The following is a 21,427-nucleotide window of genomic DNA, read 5'->3' on the forward strand; positions in this document are numbered from 1 at the left end:
GAATCTTTCCCATAGATAGTTGAAATAAATAGATCGTAGACATCATACAATAAACTTTAGGCATTTGTAAACATAACGCCATCAAAATATTAGTCGATTTGTGTCTGTATCATAAAGTTATTCTCGATTGAAAATGTCAATTTACGAGCCAAATTCTCGTCATTTGCGGAAGGTTTTAATTTTTTGCTTCAATATGGAGAAATCTGTGGCTGAGGCTCATCGAATGCACTTAAATACGTATGGTGAGGCCGCTATTAGTGAAAGAACGTGCCGAGAACGTGGTTTCAAGAACGGTAATTTTGACGTCGAAGACCGGCATGGCGGTGGAAGAGAGAAGGTTTTCAAAGATGCAGAATTGGAGGCATTACTTGATCAAGACTCGTGTCAAACGCAAGAAGAATTGGCAGGATCATTGGGAGTGACTCAACAAGCCATTTCAAAACGCCTGAAAGTCATGGGAATGATTCAGAAGTAAGGAAATTGGGTACCGTACGAGTTGAAGCCGAGAGATGTTGAACGGCGTTTGTTTGCTTGCAAGGCAAAGACGGAAGGGATTTCTGCATCGTATTGTGACTGGCGACGAAAAATTGGTTCATTACGATAATCCCAAGCACAGAAAATCATAAGGATTTTCCGACCATACTTCCACGTCGACGGCCAAACCGAATATTCACTGCTCCAAGGTCATGCTCTGTATTTGGTGGGACCAGCTCGGCGTAGTGTATTATGAGCTACTAAAATCGACTGAAACAATCACAGGCGATCGATATCAAAAGCAATTAATGCGTTTGAGCCGAGCACTGAAAGAGAAACGGCCGCAATACAACGATAGACACGATAAAATGATTTTGCAGCATGACAATGCTCGACCTCATGTCGCAAAGCCCGTCAAAACATACTTGGAAACGTTGAAATGGGAAGTCCTACCTCACCCGCTGAATTCTCCGGACATTGCTCCCTCTGACTATCACTTGTTTCGATCAATGACACACGGCCTGGCTGACCAGCACTTCCGTTCCTATGAAGAAGTGAAAAATTAGATCGATTTGTGGATTGTCTTAAAAGATGACCAGTTTGTTCGACGCGGGATTCGTTTGCTGCCAGAAAGATGGGAGAAAGTAGTGGTCAGCGATGGACAATATTTTGAATTGTAAATGTAATATAATCAGTTTTTCACAATAAAGCCTCGAATTTCGAAAAAAAAAACGGCGGAAGCAAAGTTGTACATCTAATATGATAAGAAGGGAAATAGTTTTGACGTAAGGTACAGGGGAACATCGCATTCTCTACAAAACCAGTTGGAGCTGCTGTTTTTCTCTTGTACTACAATAAGCACATCATTTTGAATCATCAGTATGCACGAGCATATAAAAAGATTGACTACGCTTCTTTTCCGAAGATACCTAAACTAACCTGTGTTATGATTGTTTACGTTCGAGTTTTTACGTTTTTTACCTTTTCTGTAGGTATTTTTTCACCAATTAACGGATTCACTGGTGATAGATGGAATTGTTTCAAGCTTAGAGAGGGTTTAGTACTTCTTGTTTTGTATAAAATAAAAGAATTCGCAACAACGACGTCAAGAAAATGCCAAATTATATTCTACAACCATTTCTTAGATTTTCAATTTTGTACGTATAATAAACAATCAGTTTGATCTACATATCCCACATGGTCACTATAACCTGCACACATAACCGGATTTTTGACAGATAGCAATTATCCATTCTTTTGTTTACGCTTAACGGTTGTTTGCTCAGAAGGATCACGGTAGTTTGACAGAAAATAGACAACTCTCTTATTCATTCATTTAATCCATCGAATGCCAGTGTTAAAATTTGAAACTCATAATCTCCTATTTTCATGCTCTTGTCTGATTTTTGGCTTTTTGGAAGCCCAAATCAATTTGAGTGGATTGTACCATATGTTAACATTTGATCTCTTTTCAGAGATAAAAGAAGCTCAACACTAGAAGTTATCAAAATAAACATAATGATTTCCCAAACAAGCGTATTAGGTCTTTCATCACTCTTGATCTCACTGTTTTTCAACAGAGTCCGTCTTATCAGTGTAGAGCTGAAATTCGCATACAAAACCTGATTCATCAGCTAGAATCCAAGATTTAGAGCATCTTTTCACAGATTTAGTACATACCGTTTCATACTGCTTTGACCTTTGAATTTGACCATTGTCTTATCAACTGCTTGATTTTTTCCTAGCCTCCAACAGCTTTTGAAAGTATGAGAGAACTCATCTATAAGAGGTCTCAATTTGTACAATTTATCATAGTTGGAATCTTCTTTTTTAGTTCAGCCAATTGATCATTTAAATTTAGATGCAAGTGATTAAGTAAAAATCCGCATCGATTCACTGACATCAAAGGAGCGATAAAAAAGTCGTGTAATTGCGGATTATATCACCAATAGTCGCGATAGTAGAGTAATTTTTTCACACTTATTAAAATATTTATGCCTAAAAAGATCAACACCTCTTCTCTCGTAACAGGATCTTGATTACTTCATTTTTATTGTGCATACAGATTTGTTTATTTTACTATAAGACCTATAAGGCGAGAAGAAAATAGGCAATGGAATACATCTATTGGTGATGTTACATTGTCAGGAATAATTGGCCCGAATTCTTTGGAAATGGGACATCTGATTTTGATAAACTCACTGACTGCCTTTTTCTGGAGACTCTACAAAAGTATTCTTCTGTAGAGCTTCTTCAATAGACTAATCACTTATAGGTGAGTTTACGCGTGGTCTCTTATTTGCACTAGCTGCTTTCTCATTATCAGAATTACAAAGACCATCGACAGATTCAGAATCACTTGGAATATCAAATGATTCTACTCTTTTCGTCCTCCATTTTTTATGTACCGAAGAGAAACTCGGTACATGAAAATCGGATTAGTCTCACAGAAAATGAGACTAATCCGATAAAATAAAAAAAAAAAGAATATATGGGTGTAGAATAGTTAGACAAACAAGATATAATAAAAAATGATAGAATATAAACATTGATAATTATATACGTTATTGATGTCCTTGAAAACTAATAAAATAGCAACGCGAAATAATCGCGCTACGTGAGCCTTGAGACGTGAAGCGGGAGGCGAGCGAGTCAGTCGCCGACTCGAGCTCGTCGTGACAACACGAAATAAATTGTCAGTCTCAAATTACATTCTGTACTATATATTATGTATATCTCTCTTTCATCCTTTTATCCTAATTACCTCCTTTTAGTTTCGCAAAATTAGTTATTGACTACGTTTACACGACACCCTTAAATAGGTTTAATAACATCGATACTTCTAGAGCTGGCCAATCATAACCATTCCATTCTTCCGAGAAATGGCTGTAGTTGGCCAGTTTTATAACTCCGATGTTGTTAAACCCAATTGTAAACGTAATCATTGTTTGAAAGTCTTTATATCATAATTATCCCATCCGCCAATTTGAGTTCACCAGTTTGAAAATCTAATTTTAAATTTTGACTTTAGATTCACGAACAACAAATAAAATGATAGAAAACAACTGATCAGAGTATAATTTCAGCTAAGTATGGAGATTCTACTATCCATCATTTTCAAGCCGCGATTTTGAGAATCGAAATTCAAAACTTTGATCTCAAATTTGTAATTGGCAATGACGAAGACTCTGTAGTACATAATTTTTACTCATTACATCACACCATTCCGATCCTTGAAACTTGCCATCTTAAGGAATAAATTTCGAAAGTACAACTTCATATTCGTAATCAGCAGCCTCGAAAACTAATCTCAATACAATTTCAGATAATTATATGAAAATTCTATGATCCGTCATTTTAATCCGCTATCTTGAAAAATTAATTTCGAAACTTCAACTTCAGATTTCTAATCAACGACCTTGAAAACTAATCAAAGTACAATTTCAACTAATTATATAAAAATTTTATGATCCTTTATATTGAATGTGCTATCTTGAAAGAAGAATTTTTGAATTTCGATCTTAGATTCGGAATAAGTGACTTTAAAAACTCCCCATACATATATTTTGGAAAAAAATTCATTCATACTTGGTAGAAAATGACCTTTTTATAAAAAAAAACAAGTGATTTTTACACTTTGTTCATTTATAATAACTTTACAACTTATGCAAAACATCTTTCCAATGTTTATTTATGTACTTGTATCATATAAAAATTTAAAAAATGCAAAAAAATTTGATGAGAATCTTTCAAATAGAAAATAATTTAAAATAAAATAATTTAAAATAAAATAATTTAAAATATGAAAATAAAAATGTGGCAAGTATACTTATTACTATACCTCAAAGGGTTAATAATTCGTAAAGTAGACTTGGATAACATTTTTGTAACAAAAATTATCTTCTACCAATTAACTTAGGAATATGTTATTGCAAGAACATCTGGGTCATTTCAAATCACCCTGTGTGTATATATATATATATATATATATATATATATATATACACATATATATACATATAAATATATAATTTAAAATTATATACGAATGAATATACAATCTGTTTGACAAGAGTGTGTACGGCAAAACTCGAAAACAACTTAGGATAATAAATAGAAAAAATTACACACATTATGCATGATATTGACCGTGATACTTTATTATTAATAAGTTGTCCAATCGCCTCTATTATTAATAATTGCCTAGCACCTCCGAGGCTTTACTTTCTACTAATTTTATAGCATAATCTTTAGACAAAGTCCTCCAAATCGAATCTGTTAATCTGCCAATATGCTTCCTGACAATTGTTTTTTGCAGGCGCACAGCAGCCTCGTATCGGTGCACAGCAGCCAATATATAATGGTAATTATTCACCTATACGGAGATACCCCCGATTTCAATGTTCTTTATATATGTTATCAGGCACATGATCCTGAGTAACTTTTTTTTATAATTTAATCGTCGGTCATTGTTCGTTAAAGAGTTATTAACAAAAGAAGTTTGAAAAATATCCATGTAAAATAGAAACACACACACACACACACGCACACACACGCACCGACCGACCGACCGACCGACCGACCGACCGACCGACCGACCGACCGACCGACCGACCGACCGACCGACCGACCGACCGACCGACCGACCGACCGACCGACCGACCGACCGACCGACCGACCGACCGACCGACCGACCGACCGACCGACCGACCGACCGACCGACCGACCGACCGACCGACCGACCGACCGACCGACCGACCGACCGACCGACCGACCGACCGACCGACCGACCGACGGACGGACGGACAGACGGACGGACGGAGGGGGGGGGGAAGAGAGAGAGAGAGAGAGAGAGAGAGAGAGAGAGAGAGAGAGAGAGAGAGAGAGAGAGAGAGAGAGCTCCACCCCTCGCCCTGCACCCCCTTTCCGTAATTTTTCATAACTCTAACCCAATTTTACGTCGCTATTTGGTTAATGTGAAAACATTGGAAACGAACAGCGTGGAAAGTCGCAAACCCATGTGGTACAGTACAAGTGTGGACGTCGTTTACTTTATGTTCAAGTTTATTAATATTACAGTAAAAGTGCTGAATGGGTTTGCTTTTTGTGAAAAGTCAATGAAGGGACAAAAACCAAGAAAAATGCTGAGCTCAAGGATATTCAATTTTTCAGTTGTATTTGATTAAACGACGTCCACGCTTGTATTGTACCACATGGGTTTGCGACTTTCCACGTTTCCAATGTTTCCAATGTTTTCACATTAACCAAATAGCGACGTAAAATTGGTAGGTTAGAGTTAGGAAAAATTACGGGGAGGGGTGCAGGGGGAGGGGCAGAGCTCCTCCCCCGCCCACGCATTTTCTAAGAATATATTCTCTTTCCACACAAAATTTTGTGTGACATAGTTATTTCTCGACAAAGTACCGTATTTTGGCGCATTTCTGGGCATCCTTACCAACGGAATGGATGCGGGAGGAGGAGAAGGCCGAAGGCCCCTCCACTTGCACCTCCCTATGTGTGTGTGTGTGTGTGTGTGTGTGTGTGTGTGTGTGTGTGTGTGTGTGTGTGTGTGTGTGTGTGTGTGTGTGTTCTATTTTACATGGATATTTTTCAAACTTCTTTTGTTAATAACTCTTTAACGAACAATTACCGATGATTAAGTTATAAGGAAAAGTTACTCAGGGTCATGTCCCTGATAACATATGTAAAGTATATTGAAATCGGGGGTGGCTCCGTATAGGTAAATAATTACCAATACTTCGTAATTAACGAAATTGTGTCTAAAGACAAACTTAAAATAATCGAGCTTAAAACAATCAAGTTAATACTCTCATTTTATAGTATCAAACCTAAAAAATTATTGCTATTATAAAAACTAGCTAAAGAATAGTAATGTTTTAGTTTCTATAAAAATATTTGTTCTTATAATTGGCGCAAAATATTTGGATATCGCTATTTTTGTAGAGAAGTTAATTTGCGTGTGTGAGTATGAACTTTAAAAATTTCAGGAATATATATTACTTAGGTTGAATTTGACACACTTAGTATATAATACTTATCCAAGGAGCACACAATATTTTTTTAACGTTTTTTAAATATTTATTTTTTATTATTTTTACATTATTAGTATTTATTGTATAAATAATATTTATTTAATATTTATTAAACATTTGTTTTACATTAATTATTTATTTCAAATAATGAATTAGAAAAAATATTTATAAAACATTTATTTGACGTTTATTTAATATTTATAAATTATTAATTTTTTATTAAAAATAATAATTTAAAAAAATTATTTAAGTAATATTTATTTAATATTTATGTAATTTTTATTTTACATTCAAAAAATCGTTAAAAATAATATTTTTTAAAATATTGATTTAATAATGATTTAATATTTGTTACAATAATTAATTATTTAAAATAATGATTTAGGACAAATGTTTATATAATATTTAATTAATGTTTTTATAATATTAACTTAACATTTTAATAAATTGTTTAAAATAATATTTACCTAACATTTATTTAATGTTTATGTACTAATTATTTCACATTTAAAATGTTTAAAATATTATTTTTTTTTTAATATTTGACTTCTGGTTAGGAAGCGTTACTAATTATGGAGCATAAATCAAGTGTAAAGAAACAGTGAATTTATATAATGAGAGTATTAAAAGCGTATAAATGAAACCTCTAAGAGACATAAATTGAAACATCGGAACATAAAGAAAGTGAAGATTAAGACAATATATATTATCGAAACAATATGGCATATTAACAATACTCAAAAATTATAAAAAATGATATCTATCCTTCATTTTTTTAACGAACACAGCAAAAATAGATCTTTTCATAAGTAATTCCACATGTAGCTAATTCGCATATGTAAAAATTAGTAAAAAACTAAAACTTTATGTTTAATGATAAAAACACGAGTTAACTATACATGTTTCATCCTTTTGACAACAGCTATTGAAATGATCTATAACAAATATGTATGAATAAACATGAAGTACTCATGGATCATCACAAAGTGTTAAGTTGCGTACGATCTTCGAAGTCAAACGACGTCGACGATGGCTAACAGTTGGATGGGTGACCGTTTTTTCGGGCGTATAAATTAAACATGTTCTAACAGGTACGACTGTGGGTTGGCTGAAACATGTAGTCTTCTCCCCTAAATTATCGTATAAATTAAGCGATGCTGGACTGGTGAGGTTACGTTGAATTTATCAAAATGATTGAATAATGCAAACAATTAATTTTTTGCTCTTAAAACATTAAGCAAATGTTCAGTAAATATTAAAAAAGAATTTGTTTAAACGTTAAATAAATGTTTATTAAATAATAACAGAATTTTTTTTTTAATGTAAAGTAAACATTTTTTTCATGAGAAAAAGGAGACTTATCCCATTATTTAAATGTTTTTTAAATGTTTTAAAAAATGTTTCTCAAACATTAAAAAAAATATTTTTCAAACATTATTATGCTCATTGGGTAGGTTGAACCATCTAAAAGTATATACCACTTAGGTTGAATTTGATTAAAAGCTTTATCTTGAATTTGTTATTTTTTCCTTATATTCCTTACGAAAAAAACACCCAAGATTTTGGTGTTTACACCTAACTTTGAGTGTTTACACTCCATTTTTGGTATTAACGCATAAATTTTTAGTGTTAACACCGACATTTAAGTATCGACACTCAAAGTTTCGGTGTCAATACCCAATCTTTGATGTCAACACAAAAAATTTGGGTGTCGACACCAAAAGCTGAGCGTCGACATTAAAATTCCAGTGTCAATATCAGTACTTTGGGTGTCGACACTCGGGTTTCAGTGTTGATGACACCCAATTATAAAACAAAAAATAAAAATTATAAAATGCAAAGTTAAAACTTTGACTTATTATGAGGCCACATTATACATATATCTAATTTTGAATTTTATATATATATATATATATGTGTGTGTGTGTGTGTGTGTGTGTGTGTGTGTGTGTGTGTGTGTGTAGATATACAGATTTATACACACACACACACACACACACACACACACACACACACACACACATATATATATACACATACATATATATATATATATATATATATATATATATATATATATAATATATTATACATATTAAAAATAAATAGCATTAATTTATTTACTTATTAATTTCATTGTTAAATTTATCTTCTTCCATAACCTTACATATATAACTACATAATATAACTTCGAATTTTATATACATATATATATATATATATATATATAATATATTTAACAATGAAATTAATAAGTAAATAAATTAATGCTATTTATTTTTAATATGTTTTGCAAAATTGAATTGCATTTATAAAAAATAATATAATTGCGTCAGTTTATAACATATAGGTATATGTAGACAATAACAAGTATCCATATCGATAAGTCAAATTAGCGTAGCAGATAGAGTACAAGGTTCGTCATCCTAAGGTCCCGGGTTCAAAACCTACCAAGTAAGAATAAAATAAAATAATATAATTTAAATTTAATTAATTAATAAAAATTTGTCCTAAATTTAGTATATACTGTTGATAAAAATAATTTTTTTTAATGAAATTTTCATTTTATTTTTTTTTATGTCTAGTTGCTTGTCAATTTCTACTCGGTTCAGTGTTAGTGTGGATGTTAACACTATTTGAGTATCCGAAACGCTACTACCTTTTAATGTTTTTTCGGTGTCATTTTTGGTGTTTTTCTTGGCGTTAACGCTCAAATGGTGTGAACGCCATTTGGGTATCCGAAATTACGCTATTATATTTTGGTGTTTTTTGGGTGTTATTTAGGGTGTTTTTTTCGTAAGGGATTACGTAGGTTGAACTATCTAATAATTTTTTTGCTTAAAAGGCAAACCACACACTTGGCGCTTTTTTAAATTACCTTTTTTAACAAGGTAATTTTGTTTGAATATCACGCATTTTTTATTTGCTTTTATAAACTACTGAGGTTTCTAAACCACTTAAGGTTACACTCTAAAACTTTCTCTTTGAGAAAAATTTTACGAAAAAGCTAAAGTTTATATAACGGATATAATACTATAAATTTTTTAATAAAATTTTTCTTTAGAGCATGTTTTGAAACCAGGCCTAAGTTAAATTTGATCAAAATGATTATTTTGAATTTGTGTCTTTCCTTAAAGAAACCCACACACTTGAAGCCCTTTTATCTTTTTTTTAAAAAGATAATTATGTTTGGTCACAAATGTTATTTGATGTAACATAGACTAATAAGTGATATTTTATTTTAAGGAAAAAATTATAAATCCAAGATAAAACTTTTGATCAAATTTAACTTAAATAATATATACCTTTAGATGGAAAAAATCACATTTATTTATGTATCAAATAAATTCAAGATAATACTTTTCATGAAATTTAAACTAAATCAACATAGGTAATATATATTATGTATAAGCTTCTTTCAAAAAGCAAAAAATCACACTTTTGATTCAACCTAAATACGTACATATCACATTTATTTATGTATCAAATAAATCCAAGATAAAATATTTTTCATCAAATTTAACTTATGATGTAACATAGATTAATTAAAGCGAATATTTTAATCATTGATTAATAAATTGCGTTATGCACAAATACAACTTTATTGTGTAAAAAGAACATTTACACATAAAACAAATAATCAATCAAATTAAACAACTCGCTTCGAAATTTCTCAGTTTTTTAAATATTTATAAAAATTTACATTTATATTAAATTAAAAATATATATTTAATAAAAATATATACTTAATGTAAAATTAAAATCAAAAAGTAACCCTGTTCAAAAAGTACGATAGAAACTGATAGAAACATATAGAAATTTGATAGAAATTTAATATGATTTTATCTGAATCTATCGTTTCTATCGGACACTAGATTTCCTGCCAGATAGAAAAGTTATAAAATTCTATCGTTTTTTATTGTATCTGAAATAAACGATTAAAACTTTATCTGAATACGACTACTTTTCTATATGATCCTATCTACTTATCGTTTTGAATATGAAATTTACGATTCAAGGTCTATAAGACTCTATATGAATTAATCTGAAATTGTTCCTATACGTTTCTATCAGATGTATTCCAATTTCGGCGGACATAAAGTTCTATCGTGTCTTATCGTATCTGAAATAAACGATTAAAACTTTATCTGAATACGACTACTTTTATATATGATTCTATCCACTTATCATTCTGAATATGAAATTTACGATTCAAGGTCTATAAGACTCTATATGAATTAATCTGAAATTGTTCCTATACGTTTCTATCAGATGTATTCCAATTTCGGCGGACATAAAGTTCTATCGTTTCTTATCGTATCTGAAATAAACGGTTAAAACTTTATCTGAATACGACTACTTTTATATATGATCCTACCTACTTATCGTTTTGAATATGAAATTTACGATTCAAGGTCTATAAAACTCTATATGAATTAATCTGAAATTGTTCCTATACGTTTCTATCAAACATATTACCATTTCGGCGGACATAAAGTTCTATCGTATTTTATCGTATCTAAATTAAACGATTAAATCTTTATCTGAATATGAGTATTTTCCTATACAATTTATCTGGCTATCTTACTGAATATAAAAATTATGACGTAAAGTCTATATAAATTAATCTGAAATTGTCCCTATACGTTTTTATTAAAAATATGTTATATACTATAATAGTTTTCTATCATTGTCTATATAATTGGAGATATTTTAAACAGGGAAAAATTATTTCGCAATTTTGCCGAACATAACATTTTATCATTCTTTATCGTGTCTGAATCAAACGATTAAAACTTTATCTGAATAATTTATATAGACTTTAAGTCATAATTTTTTTAATCAATAAGATAACCAGATAAGATAATATAGGAAAGTATCCATATTCAGATAAAGTTTTAATCGTTTAATTCGGATACCATAAAGAACAACAGAATGTTCTGTCCGGCAGAATTATAAAATAACACAGACACACAAAAAAAAAGGTTGGTCCGGCGGACTAGACTAGTCAATTCTTATGTATTTTGACCCGCTGAATACGAATCCAAAGTCAAAATTGCAAAGTTAGCTCGCATTTCCTAATCTCAAAAAAAAATTTTTTTTAATGTTGGCGGACCAGACTATATAATCAGTCAATCCTTATGTATTTTGACCCGCTGAATCCAAATTCAAGGTCAGAATAAAAGAGTTAAATATAATAGGAAAAGGGAGTGAATTTTCTACGCTATTCATTCACAGAAGCTCAGACATGTTATAAGTATTGAATTTTCCCCGAATAATGTGCTTACGCAAGCTTGCACGTTCCAAATTATACATTTAAGATCCAACCCAGATAACAAAATGTCTGCACAGTGACTGCACAGTGCGTGCACGTGTGCTTAATAATCGTCACAGTGTGACTACACAGCACCATCTAGATGCGTCCTCCTTTGAGACTCATATCGCTCGCACACGTGAGTGCCGCACGCGTGCAGGCGATAGGAGTCTCATGTGAGTGTTCTAATTGAGACTCATATCGCTCGCACACGTGAGTGCCGCACGCGTGCAGGCGATAGAAGCCTCATGTGAGTGTTCTAATTGAGACTCATATCGCTCGCATACATGCGGCACTCACGCGTGCGAGCGATATGAGCCTTGAGTGTTAAATAATAAAATAATAAGAATAATAAAATATATAAAGTATTATGTATAATAATAATAATAAATATCAATCTCAATAGAAAATTCAATTCATATTATAAAAAATCAGATAAAATAATTTAAAAAATATATATTTCTCTACAAAGTACAAATCTCAGATACTTAATATATATAATAATAGTATTTATTTTAGTATAAAAGTAAGTTAATGTTTATATTAAAGTATATTATAGTAAAGTTAGTATTTATATAGTATAAATTTTACGTCTTATTAAAAATATATTAATAATATAATATACATTTAATGTATTATCCTATTTTTAAATGTTCTCATTAATCATATTCAGACTTGCTGGTCTGGGAATAATCGTCAGATTCTTCGTCAGTATTTGTGTTTTGATGTTCATCGTTGTCATCTTCGTCATTTTCATCGACCTCGTCCATGTTTCTTTTTTTTATTGTTCTACGAAATCTTTGTTTAATAGTGCGTAGAACTTGAAGCATCTCTATTTTAAAAGCTTCTTTATCTACAGGCCCTTCAAAATGTGAACATTTTTTAGCTGCATCTGAAGAATATAAATGTTTATATTAGTTTGTACATATTGTTAATTAATGAGCATGTAAAAATATTAATCCAGAATGTTTTCTGTATATGCTTTGCGATAAATAAAAAGGGGACATAGGTCAGAAAGTGAAATTTTATAGGACAGCGGTAAATAAAAGTGCGGTAAGTGTAACAATGTGGTAAGCAAGGTGTCTAAATAAAAAGTTGAAGTTTTAAACAATAGCTAAAAATAAATAAAAATCGATTTTTCCGATTTGTGTCCCTTTTTCGCTTGTCGCATTATATATATGTATGAGAGCTCTTACAATATATAATGTTCATCATTTTGGTGTTCCCTAATTCTTTAGTATTATGTTCGTCACCGAGCCAGGTAAACTTGTTTACTAACTCGTCAGTCATAGTTTGTTTAATTGCGGTGTATATAAAATCCCGTATTTTTACAGCACCTAATCCTATGAAATGGCGATACTAAAACAGAATAAAGATATTTTATTGTATTTCAATACTACACCGAAGTAACATTTCAATTGAATAATGTAATAAGTTCATACAATATAAGTTTTAACATACAAAATTTAATATCTTTGCGAAAAAACATCCTGAAATTCTTTCTGCAGTTGAAAAAAACAATATTTTAAGTAATATTTTTGATAATACTTCAGACACACGAATTTTTTCCAAATTTTTCATTTACATCTTCAAATTAAATCTTAGATTATTAGATTTTTTTAAAATTTTAAGTAGGGTCGAAATAAAATCTTACAGAGATTAGATTCACGCCAGTTAAGTACATTATAAGAATAGTACATTGTGTAACAATGTGTGTGCGAGGTTTAGTTTTTTTCGCGAATGTGAAGTTTAAGGCGAGTGCGGTAATCATATGAGCGAAAAAGCCACCTCGCACAAGATATACACCGTATTTTTGCAATTAATGCGCGAAAATCGCAATTAAACGAGATCAAGAAACACGTCCCATGCGAGAAAGTCGCATCTGTTGCAAAAACATTCTTTCTTTTTCGTTTTTTCATAAACTCTGTAAATTCCAAATTAAAAAACATGTAATAAAAAATAAATTTTAACAGTATATCGTAGTAAAAAAATCCAAATGTTTTTTTTTCAAAAAGATATTTGAAGCTAAGAAAGTCTACTTTAACTTGATTTTATGCTAACTTTGTCCAATAAGTTTTCATTAAAGTGTAGTAATGTAAATAAAAAAAGTAGGAAAATTACTAATTTTCAGTTTCACGTAGTTAAGGAAATGCAGTTTACTAAGTAAGAGCATTGAGAAACAGCAATATGGGACATCTTTTCTATGGAATATCTTACTATACATATAATGGATTCACGAAGGTGTACTCACTAATTTCTGACGCTCCAATTTTTTGGATTCGTGTTCGATTTCGTTAAATTGTTCCAAAGTGTTCAGCGGATAACCATCTAGCAACTGATATAATGACCTGCTCACAATATATTCATCTGATGGTTTTTCCTTTATTTCTTTTAATTGTTGTTGTATGTCTGTTTGCCCTTTGATTAAGTTTCTACTTAGCTCTTCTAATACCCTTCAAAATTATTAATATAATCATTATTATAAGATAATAGAAAATACGAAAAAATAGTTAATCAGCTGAAATAAAAGCTGAACGAAAGGCTGAATATATAAAATTCTAAACATTCCAACATTTTACTCACGCCAATTTTCGTTTCAACTCCGTATCAATACTCGGGGCTGTATTTACTATGAAACTGTCACTATCGGCAACACGTGGCTCATCATTTCGTTCTTCTTGTACAGGTGTACTATGCCGAACATCATCAGGCACTGTCGTGCTAGCAGGAGTTGCAAGAACAGAAGCTGCATTATATTTTTTTGTAGTATAGTCAAGAAACTTTGCAGGGCCACTATGATCGACACATGGCTGATTTCGTTCTGTTTGTACATGTGTAACATTCTCCATCTCAGACACAGATGTCTTGCTAACAGAATCTGCATAAAACTTTTTTATGCCATTTTCAGACAACTTTAGAGGCTCATTATATACTGCTGCAGAGTAATTATCATTACAATTTTTCTTTTTTCTGAAAATACAAAATATACATATGTAATTAAATAAAATATTAAACGTAATCAATTGTTAAAAATTAATAATTATAAAGCTCCTAATTTACATTTATACGTTGTAATTTTGCCAAATTTTGTGAAAATTTTCAACTTTACGTTTATATGTAATGTTCTAATTTCAAAAATTAAATTGCATTTGTTCATAAAGATGATTTTTATTAACTTACGAATTTTTGTTGGTAGCTTTTGCGATCATGTCGTCAGACTTATTCAGGGTACTTAGTTTGTCCGAAAATTCATGAGGTTGTCTTAGTTCATCATTAGTATCGGCCATGTCTTTCCCTGATTGCCGTAATTTCTCGAACTCCTTTCGCACAGTTATTTGGCCTTTGGATCTCTTCTTTCGCGGAGGTCCTTCGTCCGAGGACGTAGTCCATAATTTTTTTGGTCGAATGAGCAGTCTACCACTTCTCGCTGAAATCTTCTTTTTTTCTTTTCTTTCATTCTTTTCCATGTTAAATGGAATGTAATAATCTATACAATTTACAATAATTTATAATTTTATAACTTTGCTTTTATACAAATTTCAAATAAATTCTTCTGGAAATAAAAAGAATCTCAAAAAGCAATGGTATTGTCCATTTCAATAAACTTTGCATATTAAAATGAATTATTGTGAAAAATAATGTACGGAATTTTACTGTCATATAATGGCACTGCGTCATATATAATACTGTCACATATCTATAATACAGTAGAATCCCGCTTTAGCGGACTCTTCGGGGCTCTAGTCCGCTAACGCGGGGTGATCTCCTATTGCTTGGTTTCACTCCCACTCCGTGAAATTTAGGGATATAGCGTATTACGTAGCGTATTGCTATCCCCCACACACGCTACTCACGTGGGCCGACTGCATATGAAGGGGATAATTTCCGCTAACGCGAAGTACACTAACGCGGGGTTCCACTGTACTGTTCACTACTTCTTCATTTTTACAATATTTCTTTTGCGTCTTTTTAAATTCACATTTCACCAATGTTACGGTAACACCAGAGGTGTTATTAGTGATACACAAATCCACTCATGTTCAAGAGCAAGCTCTTCTTCACCTTCCTGAGAGCTCCATTTCGGCATTCTGTACATTTTGCCTTTTACATCCGTCAAGTTTATTGCCTCGATTGCAATGGATAAATTAGAACACTGGAAAACTCTTGCCAAATCAGATGTCCTACCAACATCATATATGTGAATCTGTGTTCGAAATTTTTTGACGATGAACGTAGTTCTTCCCTCTATTTGGACTATGTTTTGTATAACGCAGATGTTTGCATTATTCAGAATACAGCAATTGTCACGAAGGGAAGTGGAAAATGTAATGTTCCCAATTTTCAATTTCCGAAATTGTCGACAAAGACGGGTAGGCATATTTTGCAATAGAGGTCCATCTGCGTGAATTTTAGATGCACAAATTTGGATTTTATTATCAGCGGGAGCCAGAAGAACATCATTTAATTCGCAAATCCTATTGTAAAATTGTTGAAGAGCGAGGTGCGGTTTTCGTATGTATTTTCGGAATTCAGGCATATTATTCTCGTAGCAGAAGGCACTATATGTTTCCAAAGGTCCCAATCTTGCAACATCGTCGACTACATGTAAAAGACCGTGTACGTTATATGAGAGAAACTGTTCTCCGTACAGTTCCTCGCATAAGCAGACATAACTTTCCAAAGCTTCTTGACACCAAACATACGTTGAATCGGGAATATTTTGCAAGCTAAGAAGGCGCATCACAAAATGTAGTAGCATGAAATGTTCATAGTATTCTTCACTTAAAACATTTTGCAGCACAGCCGGAGCAGTATACAGTAACAATTGTCTGAACTCAGTGGCTTTGAAATGACTAAACATGGAGAATTTATTTGGGCGGCGGTTGAATTCCGAAGGACAGTATGCTTGAAGATCTGCCATTCTTGAATCAAGAATTTCTACTTTTCTTATATTCAATTTCTGTTTTCCATACTTTCCTTTCAGATGTGTGTGTAAAATTTTTTTTACATTTCCGATATATAGGAGGTGCATAGTTTCAAATGGAACTTGCGTCACCAGTCCCATTAGGGGACTTAAGGGACTTGCACCTTTATGGTGATCTTCATCTACCATATTCCGATACTGTTCATCCGTTCTTGGCGGATGACGAATCCCCGGAAAAACCATCGTTCCTCGAAAAAATACCGTTTCTTCGCAACGATGACCTTCCACTTTACATTTTGAACATGCGCTTGATGATATGTGTCCATAATGATTTAAAGCAAATGCCCTCGCTGGTGCATCGGCAATAAAACATCGAATTTTTAATGGCAATCGTCGATTTCTTATATGAACACCGCCTTCTTCGTGTATGTCGATAATTTCTTGAACAAACTGTTCAAAAAATTGAAAAGTATCCGATGGTTTCTGTGTTCCTTTAAAGATACCCGCGATTACAGGCCTTTTATCAACACAATTATAAATTCTGTATTGAATGGGCCAAAACTGACCTGTGCCACTCTTGTGGATTTGAGCACCATCGGTGCTAAAATCGATTTCTATTGTTTCCGGTAACATATGTTCAGGAAGACTTTTCAATTTTTTGATAAGAGTATATTTTAAACCCAAATGAAGATATTCTCCTCCACCAATTTGTTGAATGTTCCTCATAGCAATATCATTAGGCGTTTGAAGTAACGTCCTCGTGTCCTTCGGTAGACATTTTATGTTAAAAGGGAACTCACGCAACGTTTTGAGTAATATATTGCCTTGGGTATGTTTCACATTTGCTGCTAAAAAGGCATTTTGTAATGCTGTCGTCCTCAGCTCGTCCAGGTTTTGTAAAACATTATCATTTTCATGTTCCGAAGCGTCCGACATATTTTCGTCTTCCATATTATCTTGTGCTTCTGCGTTATTTCTATCGACTTCTCTTTCTTCTTGTTCATTTGCTACTTCTTCTTCTTCTTCTTCTTCTTCTTCTTCTTCTTCTTCTTCTCCTTCGGTGCCTTCACTGTATTCCACTTCCTCGCTCGTGCCAGAAGTATTTCCATTGTTATCAGTAATAGATTCATCATCGTTTTGGATATCGTTACCGGAGACAGATAGACCAGGCTGTGGTGCCGGAATTTTGGCGGATTCAAAGTCTCTTGAATGATCTTCCATTAACAAGGCAGATAACCGCCTTCTCTTGTGCCTCGTGCTGAGGCTCATAAATGGCTTAAATTTGAATGGCATCCCTCGCTACATTTCATGTATTGTTGGTCAAGACAGCCAAGCCAGGAAAATAATATAAAAGATATGCTATGATTTATTATAACATTTCTAATTAACGAAATATGTGAGTACAAGTAGCATAGGTTTAAAATCAGGTAGTTATAGTGTTACTGTATAAAATTCATGTCAATCAGGAGTAGTACGGGAGACACAAAACTGGCCGTCAGTCAACGTTTGAATTTCTGCTACAATACAAATACTTATAAATTATCGTTGTAATGTGACAATTTAAATTTAGTGATTCATTATTGTTCAATTGGTATAATAATTTGCAGTTCACAAATTGAATACAACATACGAAAATTCTTTTTCGTATATTGTATTCAATTATTATTTTAACTATTATTAATTTTTATAATTATTTGCAATGTTATACTGTATGTATATACTATTACAATATCTTTAAGTAAACTTTTAAAAATGTGTTGTTTAATTTATTACTTAATAATATTATAATTTGTTAACATGTTTGGATGTCAGTAATTATAACAAATTTTAATTTTGAAGATGTTCTAGCTATACAGTCCTTGTCAACAGTTAAATTGGAATTTTTATTTATTTATAGAACAATTATTTTCTGCATCGCAATAAATCTTTACATAAATTATCTTGAATACTAAAAGTACTTGTGTAAAAAAATTCATATTTTTATCATTATTATTTATTTATATTTCCATTACAGCACATTTTTACTTTAAAGTAAGAAGTAAAAATGTGCTCTAATAAAAATGTTAATAAATAATGATAAAAATCTAAATTTTTTTACACAAGTACTTTCAGTATTCAAAATGATTTATATCAAGTTTTATTTCAATACAGAAATTAGTTCTTTTGTAAATAAATAATACTTATTTATTTATTTACAAAATAACTAAATAAAAAATCACAATAAAACTTTGCGTAAATCGACTTGAATACTTAAAGTATTAATAAAAAAGATCTTAAGAAAAACCATTAAGAAAAAGATTTTTTTTTAATGTATAAAATAATTTAATTTTTTAATAATAAAAAAATTAACTATAAAAATGTTATTAAATAAAAACAATGTTATTCCCACAACTTTCATATATATATATGTATATAATTTATTTAAAATATAAATATTAACACATTTCCAATTTCAATTTCCCAATTTAACTTAATTGACAGGGACTGTATAGGCAGATCATCCTTAAGTATCAATTTAATATAATATATACAAAAATATAATAATAAATAATATTAATATTATTTTTGTACAGGCGCATGCCATTGTGCATCCGCTATTTAGAATTTCAAAAATTGTACTTAAAATTCATGATTAGTGACACCAAATATATTATAAAATTACATTCTATTGCACAATTGGGTAACAATTATTCGAAGGAAACATTGACCAGTTTTGTGACTATTTTTTGTCTTTCCTGACTCACTCGAGGTAAATGAATAAACAGATAATTCATAAATCATGCAAAATTCATTCAAACTGCATCACATGTGAATGCAACGTAACCAATATATTAGTCACACTGTTATTACATCCTCATAACGTATAGTGCGATCCGAATTACTATTATAAGGAATTACTTTACAATAAAAAATATATCCGGATATCCATATAAAAAATCCCCTCAAACAAAATTGGATTAGCAACGTACATCTTTAAGAAAATATATTGTAACTGTATCTTTTGCGATTGTGGCAAACAAAAATGTTATTTGTAATCAATTTTCTTTTTTCCTGATGCATAAAAAATTATGAAATAAATTAGTGATGTCCTGGCCATTAACAAACATTCGCAGAAATTTTTAGAGATTTTTTAAATGCTAATTTGAATTTTTAATAAATCAAGAATTTTTAATTTGTCAATTTTTAAGATAAATGTTCGAGTTGCCATCTGCATATTTTTTGTATATGAATATATAGAATCGTTTTCAAGACATTGTTTTTCTATAATTTTTTCAAATTTTTAAAAGATGTATATCAATGTAAAGAAAATTAGAATATAATTAAGTTATTGCACAGAAATAAAATTACAATATTTATTCCATGCACTTTCTAATATATAAATATTCTATTTTATATATACATAATAATTATTTTTATTAAATAACTTACATATTGATGTCCAATAAAAATTCAACAATTTAAAAGAAATTAAATATTAGTTACAAAAATTTAATGAAAAATAAAAAGTAGAAATAAATAATTTTTAATTTCTATTCATTGTGTGTGCATTTCGTGTTTCAGCAGCACTATAATACATGTATCTACATACCTTTAGTTGAAGTTCGTTTATATGCTGTATTCTCTATGTGAAGATCGTTTACACTATACAAACTATTTCCAAGTAGCAACAAAAAAAGACACCGGTCCACGAGACATGAAGAAGTATTTGCAATTGCGCCTTTAATCGTGTATCGTTGTATGATACTTTTTTGATATTAAAAAGCTGCGACGATAAAAAATCATTTTCCTTAATAATACATATTATAACCTCTCCTATTCATCGCGTATTTATTTCGTGTTTAAGCAGTACATATTTACATACCTCCAGTTGATTCTTCGCTTAATGCTATTCCTGTATATTCTCGATCTCTTTATTCTGGTATAAGGCCGTTTACACTTTCCACAAACGATTTCCGCAACAATTCAAGACACCGGTCACCGGCAGTGATGCGATTCCGAACTCAAGCATGTACGCACAGTCGCACACAGAGCCGATCCTCTATCCGTGTGACGCCCCGCACGCCGTGCGTAGCCGCGGAAATTTAAACGTTTTTCGAACGAGCAAGCGAAAGAGAGAGAGAGAGAGAAAGAGAGAGAGATCGTAAAATGTAATCATTGCGTTATTTTGTCCTGAATATTCACCTAATGTAATATATTCTTACAGACTTATTAGAATAATGTGAACGATTTTATCCGATGATACATATCTTTATTAAGACGAAAGGGAAATAGCTGAGTTAAAAATCAAATTAATTTTCTACTATGTATTAAATTGAATTAAATTATATATTTAATATTTATTACTTTGTGTTAAGAACGAAAAAGAAATACAAAATAAAGATAAATATAATATATACTTATTTACAGGTACGTAACAAACAAGGGAACGGTCGGGGCTATTCCTTATACCGACTTTGATGGGCATTGAATATGTTGTAGAGCATCAAAAAAGTTCAGAGACCCGTATTTTTTTTATTGGTTTATCTCGAAGTTTAGAGATTGTTTTAATCCTTATAAAAAAACGTATTTTTTCATTTTTAACAAATATCTTCTAAAATGTGAGGTATATAAACAAATGTTTTATACAAATGTTTTATACAAAAGTTTTATAGTATTTTATGC

General features: G+C 31.3%; 1 protein-coding gene across 6 annotated transcripts; it reads right to left on the minus strand.

The window, feature by feature from the left end:
* Nucleotides 1-12,282: 12,282 nt before the first annotated feature.
* Nucleotides 12,283-20,836, minus strand: LOC118648135. Of its 6 annotated transcripts, XM_036294647.1 has the most exons (7): nucleotides 20,628-20,829; nucleotides 20,355-20,528; nucleotides 15,022-15,328; nucleotides 14,425-14,811; nucleotides 14,093-14,294; nucleotides 13,038-13,200; nucleotides 12,283-12,733 (listed from the first exon to the last, which is right to left on the minus strand). In XM_036294647.1, exons 3-7 carry the CDS (start codon nucleotides 15,306-15,308, stop codon nucleotides 12,501-12,503), a joined length of 1,272 nt encoding a protein of 423 aa, XP_036150540.1. In that variant the 5' UTR covers nucleotides 15,309-15,328; nucleotides 20,355-20,528; nucleotides 20,628-20,829; the 3' UTR covers nucleotides 12,283-12,500. The 6 variants fall into 6 exon arrangements, with proteins under 6 accessions (XP_036150540.1, XP_036150445.1, XP_036150403.1 ...); XM_036294552.1 differs by lacking the exons at nucleotides 12,283-12,733; nucleotides 13,038-13,200; nucleotides 14,093-14,294; nucleotides 14,425-14,811; nucleotides 15,022-15,328 and adding exons at nucleotides 15,343-18,064; nucleotides 20,114-20,150 and having other exon boundaries at nucleotides 20,628-20,835; XM_036294510.1 differs by lacking the exons at nucleotides 12,283-12,733; nucleotides 13,038-13,200; nucleotides 14,093-14,294; nucleotides 14,425-14,811; nucleotides 15,022-15,328 and adding exons at nucleotides 15,343-18,064; nucleotides 20,166-20,189 and having other exon boundaries at nucleotides 20,628-20,835.
* Nucleotides 20,837-21,427: the final 591 nt, after the last annotated feature.

Source organism: Monomorium pharaonis, chromosome 1, assembly GCF_013373865.1.
Source record: "Monomorium pharaonis isolate MP-MQ-018 chromosome 1, ASM1337386v2, whole genome shotgun sequence".
Taxonomy (NCBI): Eukaryota; Metazoa; Arthropoda; class Insecta; order Hymenoptera; family Formicidae; genus Monomorium; species Monomorium pharaonis.